Source organism: Rhagoletis pomonella, unplaced genomic scaffold (genome assembly GCF_013731165.1).
Source record: "Rhagoletis pomonella isolate Grant_MI unplaced genomic scaffold, Rhpom_1.0 Rhpom_scaffold_00007, whole genome shotgun sequence".
NCBI classification, from domain to species: Eukaryota; Metazoa; Arthropoda; class Insecta; order Diptera; family Tephritidae; genus Rhagoletis; species Rhagoletis pomonella.
Genome location: NW_023458561.1, coordinates 16962208 through 16973385, shown reverse-complemented (window position 1 = coordinate 16973385; position 11178 = coordinate 16962208). Strand labels below are relative to the sequence as shown.

Here is an 11178-nt window from a genome sequence, read left to right as displayed (position 1 = left end):
TAAAGTAGTTTAACATAAAATACACATCATTACTACTGTGAAAAGTTGTTTCATTGAAAGCGAACTCCTGAAATTACACCCCTATTTAAAAAAAAAGCGGGAGCCATTTAAAATAGCGATTCAAGCACAAATGAACTCTGTGATGGGAAACCAAAAAAAAAAGAAATATAAAAAATTCCAGTCAAATATTGTGTTTGAAAAGAAATTATACATACTGGATTTTGACCCATTTCGATTAAAGGATTCCGTGCACCTTATGAAACTTACGTTTTATGAAACGTACGTTTTATTTCAAGTCATGTATTTACATATTACACGTGTTTGTTGTAAAAATGTATTTTTTTTTTAGATCTTGAATGCTTACTATTTATTTTGTGAAACGTATAAAATTAAAAATTACACCAGCGAGTATTGTGGCTTATTTAAATTTTCGTAGTGTCAGCTATTGATGCTAATAGTTTTATTATTTTTAAAATTTTCTGGAATCATGGGAAAGATATATTTTTTTACAATAATTCAATGTACAGTTGGTGTACCACAATAACCGATGTTAATGACACTTCTTTTTTAAACCTATAATAACCGTTCAAAAATTTGATTCAGCTTGTTCCTCATTTTTTCTAAATTGGAATAAAAATAAATAAAAGTATATAACAAATGACTAACTGACCATCATGGTATTTTCAGAGATAGTAGTCGAAAGTTCTAGCTTTTGTTTCTTTGTTAGAGCTTCTAAAATATTAAAAAAACGCGATTTTTGACACTTTGACCTGGTTTTTTTAAGAATCTGGACCTGCTTACAGATTCGTAATCAGCATAAAAAAGTCTATCAAAACCAGCTGTAACATTTGCCGCACAAAAATTTTTTCTCTTTCTGTTGGGCTGTGTTATCCATTAAAATTGAGAAAATATTCAGATTTCTGATTTTTCTAAAGAAAGTTTTCCTTATGTGGTCCAAAATACCCTTCGCTCCCCTATATGGTTAGATTTTTGCAAATCATTCAATGCTTATCATCATGCATGTACAGGCATAGGCAGAGAACGAGCACACAATGGGCTAGCTTTTCTCAATTTATACGAATTATTTATTAACTAGATTTATAATTTAAACTTAATACTTCTTAAAATAGGATATTTCTCGCCTGCACATTGGCCCCGAAAATCATCCAAGGACAAATCGAACAAAGCTACGCCACCCAAACCCTTTGCATACACATAAGCTGCTTTGATGGCTGCCGTACTGGGTTCCTCATACCCCACCCACAAACCATAGAGTCCATCCACATCGGCCGATCGATAAGCATAGCTTCCGTAACGTTGTCGCGGATCGCCCACTTTACGCAGGGCGGCATCCTCACCATCCAACTCTTTGTCACGTTGCAATGTCTCACAAATTTCTGGCCAGCTCATCAAACCAGGAATATTAATTTGTTTACCAGCGGGGCCTGGCCCTTCTGTGTGCTCAATCGGCGGGTAGCCCGTAATACCAGAGTCGCGCGTCATCACCCACGAACGCCCGTACGCCGGTACACCAACATTAATTTTATTGCTGGGAGCTGAATTATTGAGCCAGTACTGTACTTGGTAGTCGATATTATGGGTAGGGTCGCGTTCGAACATTTCGTAAATAGGAGCGGTGTGATCCGCCACCTTCGGATCCCGCTCGGGTGTTTGAAAGTCATAGCTACCCAGATTGACGTAGTCGACCATAGGTACCACTCTGGGTATATCGATGAAAACTGCATAAACCACAGATGTACTTAAGTGTATTCAATATACCAAGAATAGTTACTTACGATCAGCATCCACATGAGGTAGCATTGTTAGTGTCAACATAAGGCCATCATTGCGGAAAGCATCTTTCAATTCATGTACCAGTGTTGCGAATTGCCCTTTGTGCTCTTCGGCCTTCTCATCAACGACTTTCCTGCCTGTGAACCAACCCTTAAATGTTTTCCAAGCTTTCTTAAATCTGTTTTCCACCACTATGGGATGGTTTTTAGGAAACTGCCAAGCCAAATCGAGACCATCGAAGTCGTAAGCTTTCAACACCGCCAAAGCGCTATTGACAAATGTGTTTCGATGGGCCTGATTTTCAAGCAGACTGATATATGGATTATCAACTATTTCGTCAAAATGGTCACGATCACCGCCGACAGATAGGAATATCAACAGCTGTGGATATTTACGGCGCAAGTTGGTGATTGCATGATAGTGATTCCGTGCCACATCTAGTTCTTTATTAAGGGGACGCAATTGATAGCTTTCCGGATCGATACCAGCATATCCGTAAATAAGATATTGACAAAACTGCAAAGCTGGTTCTAAATCCTGCAGAGACAGCTGAGCCGGTCCTGCAAATCTCGAAAGAAACGCAATGGATTAGATCTCAGCAATGTGTAAAATTTAGTTTTAACAAAATCTTTTATTTTTTGATATTTGGAGCCTAATAACAATTTCAACAGGTTTCCTGTCCAATGAATCACATGTGATTCATGGAAATAGTTTTGTTCCTTGTCCCACAAGTCTATGAATCATATATGAGCAAAATCAATGCTGACTTCAGATACAAATTTCTAGGTATTTAACAAAAAAAAAATCGCAGTTGGAATTGCATTTGCAAATTGTATGCTTGCTGCCATGCTTGCATATGCACAAGATCCTGAATATCCCTATAGTGTTTTTGTATGGAAACATACAACTAAATTGTTTTCCTTACATAAGGACATATAGTCACTAGACACGAATAAAGGCTCGCTAGTGTTTCGACGGCGAAAAAAGACGAGTAAGAAAAATTTTACGAAAAAAGGCGCTTAGGACAAACTTCGGGGAACCTATGTTAAGAGTCTTTCTTCGCTTAAGTTTTTAATGCGCCTTTTTTCGCGGTCCACTTTTGAGCTCGCGGCTTTATTTGTGGGTAGTGACGATCTTATATCTCTGCTCTTTGCATATTTCTATATGCAAATAATATCAAATCAGATAAAGAATCCAGAAAAAATCGGGGGACGTATACCATGAAAAAATATGTATTGTATGAGGACAGGGAACCTGTTAATCATGAACTGTATTTTTTTTTTTTTTATTTATTTAATATTAGATTGATTAGTGCATTAAGATGTAATCTTTACTTGCACAATGATACAAACATTGCAAAAATAAAATAAAAAGTAGAGATAATAATTATTATTACAATATAGATTAAGGTAATGTATTTATATGTTGAATTACAAATCATATATTCTAAAATAAAACAAAGGTAAGCTTATAACCACTATTCTTGATCACGCTTGGAAGAAAAAAGTTAAATATGAGTTTTTTGAAGTTGCCTATGTGCAACGCGTTCTTCAAGGACAGTGGAAGGGAGTTCCAGAGCCTTACCGCATTAATAAAAAACAGTCTTGAAGTGCATAAATAGATAAATCTCGGAAGGATAAGATCTGACGAACGTGTACTCTTGGAGAACTTAAGTTTATTGTACAGATATTCCGGGCTCTTCGTGATAAATAATTTGATCATAAAAATGCAATTACGCGCGTTCAGAAAATTTTGTAAATCACAGCCAAGTATAGAATTATGCATATGTGAGAGATGATCGTATTTCTTTAAACCAAGTACATACCTTGTGGCAGAGTTAATTGCGATAATCAATTTTTGGAGTGAATGAGAGTCTAATTTGCCGTAGAAGATTTCAAAGTACGTGATATAAGGAACAATTAAACATGTAATTAACTTTTTCTTAGTGGCTACCGGTACATAAGGTGAAGTTACTCTAAGACATCGTAGAGTAAAAAATATTCACAACTTCATTAACATGATCATCACACGCAAATCTAGAGTTAATAACGAAACCCAAATTCCTGGCTTTGTCAACTAATTAAGCTGGTTGGCACAAATAAAAAAATGTGGGAATATCTGATGCCAAAAATGTATCTTTAGCGACAGGTATTACATACGATTTTTGAGCATTGAGGCAAAATAAATTAGCTTACGTCCTCATTAAGTTGTAGAAAAATATCCTGAATCGATCCAATTTTATTAGAAACATACAGCTGCACATCATCGGCATAGGCGTGTAAGCGCGCATGAGTTCAGGTGCTGAAAATGACATTTATGAAAATGCTAAACAAAAGGGGCCCCAATATTGATCCCTGAGTATATATGCACGAGGTCAGAACAATTATTGACGATTTTCACCTTTTGAAACCTTAGCTCTCTATGAGTTTTACTGCAGTTTTGCTGAAGGTGAAATACTTAGCTAGTTTTTCACACAATAAATTGTGGTTTACAGAATCAAAAGCCTTAGAAAAATCAAGCAGACAGTGTTAAATGGCCTTGATCGAATGGCTGACGTATATCGTCTAAGACTTCAACAACAGCAGTAGAACAGGAGTGACCAGCTCTGAAACCACTCTGCAGAGGGTTAAAAGGAGTTTATTATTTTTATGAATGAAGTCAGATATTTGCTGCGATAAAAGCATCTCAAACACCTTAGAAAGTCCTGTTAATATACTTATAGGCCTGAATTTACAAATCAGAGAGGCACCAGACAAACTAGATTGGAAGCTCATCATTCCCTACAGCATTAGATATAATACTGCATACACATCTGGCCACTTCCTCCTCGCAAACGGAACTAAATTGAAATCTCGAGAGAGAGTGTTGGTCAGAAGACGAAGAAGTGGTCTTTGTTACAGACGTGTAATTAGTCAAGGAACTACTTGAAGCAAAAGAATTATTGAGTTCATTGGGATCAAGTGAGCAGAGTATTTCTGAGCTTGACCGTACGCCCAACCTTTTCAAATTTCCTCAGAGCTATTTAGGAGGCAACGATACGTTAAGCTTTGTGCAGAAGAAGTTCTTCTTAGCTAGCCGTACAGAAATAGTAACCGAATTCCGGGCACGTTTGTAGAGGTTCCAATTATGCTCTGTTGGTCTCCTTTTCCAGGTGTTGTAGGAAATATTACGCTTTTTAATCGCTAATTTAACTTCTTTGTTAAACCATGGATAGGAGCGTGACTTAGAGATACACAGGCGAATAGGTTCATGCTTATTAAAGAAATATAAGATATTTTGTACCAAGAAGTCTAGTTTTTCGTCAGCAGTTACTAGCTGCCAACAAAAATTCCAATGGAAGCGGTTTAAATCCGAAGCAACGCATCAAATTTAATGGCCTTATAGTCACGGTGATAGAACTTCGTCTCTTCTTCAGCTTTGTTATTTAACTTAAAGTCGAACGAACAAAAATCAAATCGTGGTCAGAGATGAAAGACATTTGGTCAAACAAACGCACAGAAGTAGACATTGGAACTATGAAAATGTCAAGAAGACTAGGACGAACATTGAATGAAAATCTTGTAGGCATACAAGTATTGACAACAGACATGTCAACTGATGCGACAGAGTCTAAAAAAATTCTTGGATAAAGAGTCAGGTGAGAGTAGATTAATGTTAAAATCGCCACATATAATATAGTGGTCATAGTCAAGAAGACGAGGAGTAAGGTCATCGAAAAAAGGCTGCAATGAAATGTTCTTGCTAGGATTGTACACACAAGACACCAAAACTTTTGCGCTCGCATCTGAAATCACGGCAGTCATAAACTCAATCTCAAACGTAGAAGGACTTATAATAGATAGTTTCTACAATACACAGCCACTCCACCACCTCTTCTACCCAAACGGTCATTGCGAAACAAATTATAATTTGGGACTGAGTAGCAATAATCCGGAATATCCGCACTGAACCAAGTCTCTGACACACAAACAACGTCAACAAACGAACCTTCAAATATTCTTCTAATGCTATCCAATTTATAACTATTCAAGCTGCGAGCGTTGAAATGAACTACATTAAAGTCACCAGCACGCTTACAGAGCATATTTACCAGGACTGTTTGGTTGAAATTAACATTATGTGACGGACTGTTCTCCAACATAATGTGGAGTAATATTAACCGAAAATGGTTGTAAACAAACTTAAATATATGAGAAAGACAAAAGATATTACACAAAATAAATGTTAAATAGTATGCTAGTATTAAATGCTACTAATGATGTTAAAAAGCTCGCTGCTATCAGATACAGCAACAGGTTCACTTCCAGCAGACGTACGTATAAAAATTTCATCTCTCCAAGAGAATGCACTATGCAGCTTATTCAATTTTCTCAATTTTATCGCAGCTTGTAAAGTCTCTCTGGTCGCAGCAGGTAAGCTCTCATAAATGTTAAAAGTGCCGAGGCTATCAATGCCTGCTAGTTCAAGAGATAGAGAAGATTTGTGCTTTTTCCTATACTGGGCGAACGCAGACAAAGTGCGTGTACGATCGGATAGTGAGGGAAATTTGACAATCGCCGCACTATTAGGCCGCTCATCTGTATGCTTCGTGCGAAAAATATCACAAACAAACGGAGTCGCCAAGTTAATCGACTTACACCGGTGATAGGCATCGCTTTGCTTTCTATGCATTTCGTATAGGCGAGTGCAGAGTAAAAGCTCTCTCTGCTCATCGCTGACTTACACACACTATCAAAAATCTGTCTCAGGTTCTCCTCTTTCACGAACGGCAAACCAAACACAACAGCATCAGAGGTAGAGAGAGCAGTTGCCTTCTCTTTTTTTAGATCTGCCAATTCTTCTTTTAAAGAATTTATCTCAGCAGAGAGACTATGAGCACAGGTCATATCTTCCTCCAGACTGCTGCACCTACTTTCAACTTTCAGTGGCTGAAGCTAGTGTTAATTCCGAGGTCAACACCATATCCCCTCATCAGACTTTACGTTCAAGCTAAATAAAGTGTAGATTAAAATCGCTTTGCTTGATCGATTTGGTAATCATGCCTATTCGCATTGTGATAGCAAGCGAGTGCGAAGGATTAGATTCGTATGATGGCATCCGTCCAACGGATACCATTCCCGCGAATCTAATCCTTTACACTCGCTTGTAATGACAGTGCGGATCGGATTAGATCCGTGTGGATGGCATCCGTCGGACATCAGAATAGGCACGAATGTATTTGCATACATAAATACTATGGACTAGGGATGTTGCGAATGTGAAATTTTGGACATTCGCGGATGCGAATGCGGATGTCAAGTATTTTTAAGAAATAACCAGGTAGTATAAACTAACAAAAAAATTTAAAAGTTAGTCATCTTTAATAATGTTTATTATATTTAGTACTTGAATTTAAAAATTTAAAATTTTATTTAATAAAAAGTAATAAGAATTGCATCGGGGCTGCAAATGTCGGATATATCCTCCTGACTTTCATGTTCACTTGAAGAATCTAGCATAATGGTGAGCTCGTTGTTTAAACAACGCTTACAAACCAAACCAGATGTGTCAGGTTTTTCTGAAGCTTTTTAAAAAGAATTCTTCATTCTCATTCCTTTGGCAGTTTCAAAATTTCGGGAACTTCTAACGTCATCAGCGGTTTTCGATTTTAGTTTTTGTAATTCATTTTTAACGGTTTCTTCTGTGATTGGAATCGGGAATGATGAGGTTTTCAGATAGTTACGTAATTCTTACCCAATTAAAGGTCAGACCTATTGCTTTTCAAATATTTCAGCATCGATTCTCTTTATAGCTAACTGTTGAAGAGTTCTGCTGGAAATCCTTATTGCAAAGAAGGGAGACGTAAGGGGAGAGTTTTACCACAGAGACCTTTAGGCAAGGATAATGTACATATTTATCTATGAAAAAAATATTGCTCGACAAGTAAACAAAATTACTGTTTTTAAAATTTTTCCTTAAAATAGATTCCCCAAAGAGACCCATTTGAAGTGATTGAAACGAATATATCGTCACCTGAAATGCAAAAAGACGTAACAACACCATAACTGATGTGGGAGTTGAAATTCGATGAAATCCATGATAAAGAAAGAAAACAAAAAATATATATTATTAAAAGACTATGTTTTCAAGGTCAAGTAGAGGTGGGAACTTGTATAACTGCTCGGTTATACAGCTTAAGAAATAATAAGATTAAAGACATTTTCATCAAAGTTGATAAATATGACATTTGACCAGTTTTGTTACACAAATACTCCAACGACCACAGGCAAAAATATTGGCTACAATTTTTCATTTTGTGCACTTGCATAACATTCGCATTCGCAAAAGCTCCGCATTGATTATTGCGAATGCGAAAGCGAATGCGAATGTTAAAATTAATGCGGAAGCTCCGCAGTTGCGAATGCGAATGCGAATATTCGCAACAACCCTGCTATGGACATATGTATATGTATTAAGCAGGGGCTTTAAAGTAGATTCTGAAGCGAATGGCTATGGTGGAAATTTATTTGCATGTTTTTAGAAAACTTATCAATCACTTTTGACCATAACCGTAGTACTGCAACTCCAGGCAGAAATGATTTCAAACAGCAAATCATTGGCTGAATTTCTTTATTCATTCTGAACGTTTGGAATAAACTTTTTTGTTTACTTATTCTTTAGAACGTTCCTGATGATATGTTAACGTATATTTCAAACGTATTCTGTTTATTCCGGCTGTGAAATTGGATTATCCGGAATGTATAAAGAAGCGCAGCCATTATTTCATTGGATAAAGAATAAAAATTTAAAATTTTTGATTTCCTCTGGCATTAAACGTTAGAGTGGGTTGAAATAATTCTAAGTGTATATAAGACGTATGAAAATACGTTAGATGGAGTGCGTCAGGCCACTGATATGTTGCTGTGAATTTGTTGGCAATCTGTAGTTTTAACATTTTCTATCGGAATCTATAAAGCAAAAAATAAAATTTCTTTCAGGATCATATACAAAAAACGTTTTATTTATTTTTATATCGAATTAACGGATTCGTGAGCTTCAACCAATCTTACTTGTTAACAAATGTCTGATAACCACTTAGGGCCGTTTGTTCAATATCCCGTTAGCACAAAGCGGTGGTAGAAGCTTCTGTTAATAACAACGACTACTTTATCGATCATATGTTATATGTATACGGTGACCATCCGTCCGTTATTTTAAAGGGCAGTCCTTTATTTTAACCCCCTGTCCTTTATAATTTTTTTCAAAATAAAGGACGCCTTTTGTCCTTTATTCCTTAAACTGTCCTTTGAATCGGCTCTGCACTTTTCAGAGGTAAATTTTTAAATGCAGAATATGAAAACTTAAAATGTCCCATATAAAATATAATGATTAAGGTTTTCTGTTTAATCGGTAATCTTTGTATTTAAAATCTATAAAGCGTAGGGAAAGCTGTGCTCAGGATCGTGTTGCATGCTGAGTTTTCAGTTCCACTGAAAAATAAAAATAAACCCGCTGCTGCACAGTGGTTCAAAACTGGCATTTAGTGTTCGAAATTTACTGGAGCATTCATTTTTCACTTAATTTGATTAATTTTTTTTTTTTTAATGAAATCTTACAATATTTGCAAGAGACCAGTTGAGCCTGATTTCTGAAGTTTTATTTGATTATATTAAATTTTGTAGTGCAAAAAGTGCAGAAAAAGTAGCAATTTTGAAGAAAATGTATTCTCCTGTTCCAGTTAATAAATGTTAGATAACAAAAACTAGTTGAACACAATTGTATGGTTCTCCTAAAACTAAAAAAAAAAAATACAAAAAAAAATTAGAAATATTATAAAAAATGTTCACCAAAAGTAAATATTTTTTTTTGGTTTTTAGTAAAATTTGGTTGAAAATTAGAGGGCCCGGTGGATTATCAACAATAAATTCCAATTTTGCAGCACTGTGTCCTGGTGAAGTCCTTGAAAAGGATTTGGCTTCATTTTTCGCTACAGCAGGGGAACTTATATTATTAAATTAACTGGTAAATATTTGATTTAAACTACGATAGGAGCAAGGTACTTTTACCATACAAGTTGTATGTACGTAATACCAAATCATTTAAAAAAATGTCCTTTATTGCACGTTGGTTAATATGGTCACCGTATGAATGTATGATGTCGAAATCGTCGATAATGATGTTTGACTGGGAGGTAGTGATAACCAGACATTGAACAACCGGAACTTGGAATTCTTTCAGACCATTCTGACGATAAAACAGAATCTCTGTTGACCAAATAACTATTTGCACTTTTTAAACCATTTTGGTAAGGGTTTGCGGAACTTTTGACTAAATTCGGTTCAAAAGTGGTTCATAGGAACATGAGACAAATATCTCCCTTAGCCATTCACTGCCTCTAGCTTAAAAATCAACTTTAACCACCCTGCTTAATCTACGTATCGCACACCTAGATCTAAGCTGTGAACAACTAAAAAAAAAAAAAACAGGGCGAATTTTTGTATAAATTCCAATTAATGCAAATATTTTTTTATTCACTATTACATTAACTAAAAAACTACTTTCATACCTGCTTTTGTATTAATTGCGTTGAATCTGTACGATCCACAATCAGTTATATTTCCCTCCCTCAATTTTCAGTTAGCTCACTTAAGATCTAGGGTTGCGATATGTATGTAAGTACATACACACATGCATGTTTATTTATACGCACAACAGTTTATTGTGTTGTTTACTGGTAAATTAGTGATTCAATGATCATTGTGAATCCGTACTGTTGATAACCTAAGAGCACCTTAAAGCATATTTTCTTTGTTTATGAATAAGAACATATACCCAGTTTACAAAATATCGACAAACGTATCCGAAAATGGCAGAACTTCGTATAAAATTTTTGTTTTATGCGTTTCCCGATTCCATTTTCTGTAGTTTTTCAGATACGTTTTCATTGTGGAAGTTGAAGTCCGTTTGACTTGTACGTCCTAAAAATGTCGAGTAAATTGCGAAGATTGCCAATTTTTTGCCATTTTGCCATTGTCAAAGTTCAGATTAGCCTAGGAAGACGTCTTAACCGACTCCAATCGGGACCAACATTTATATATAACTATGTGATATCTTCGACTTTAATATTTAGTATCGATTTTGGGTATTATATTAAAAAAATATATATGTTTTTAATATTTGGAGTCCATAGAGGCATCTGGCCTTTGACCCCTTTGCGTCACGCCTTAACCGACTTTAATCGGGACCAAAATATATGTGATATCTGTGACCGTAGAGCTATTGATTGATTAATTCTAAAATTTTTTGGATAAGTTTTACAGCCAGTTTCACCAGATTCATTTAAGTTAGATTTTCGAAATTTTGGTTTCACCAATCCATTTTAATTTGTTTTTAATTTTGATTTAA

General features: G+C 35.6%; 1 protein-coding gene across 1 annotated transcript in view; it reads right to left on the bottom strand.

Annotated features, from left to right (window-relative positions):
• Positions 1-1058: 1058 nt before the first annotated feature.
• Positions 1059-11178, bottom strand: part of LOC118742384 (chitinase-like protein Idgf5) — a 12637-nt gene continuing 2517 nt past the window's right edge. Inside the window, exons 2-3 of the mRNA XM_036474419.1 lie at positions 1797-2354; positions 1059-1739 (exon numbers count right to left, since the gene is read on the bottom strand). Coding sequence (XP_036330312.1) covers positions 1099-1739; positions 1797-2354 — 1199 coding nt within the window. The 3' untranslated portion in view covers positions 1059-1098. The remainder of the gene's footprint in view (positions 1740-1796; positions 2355-11178) is intronic.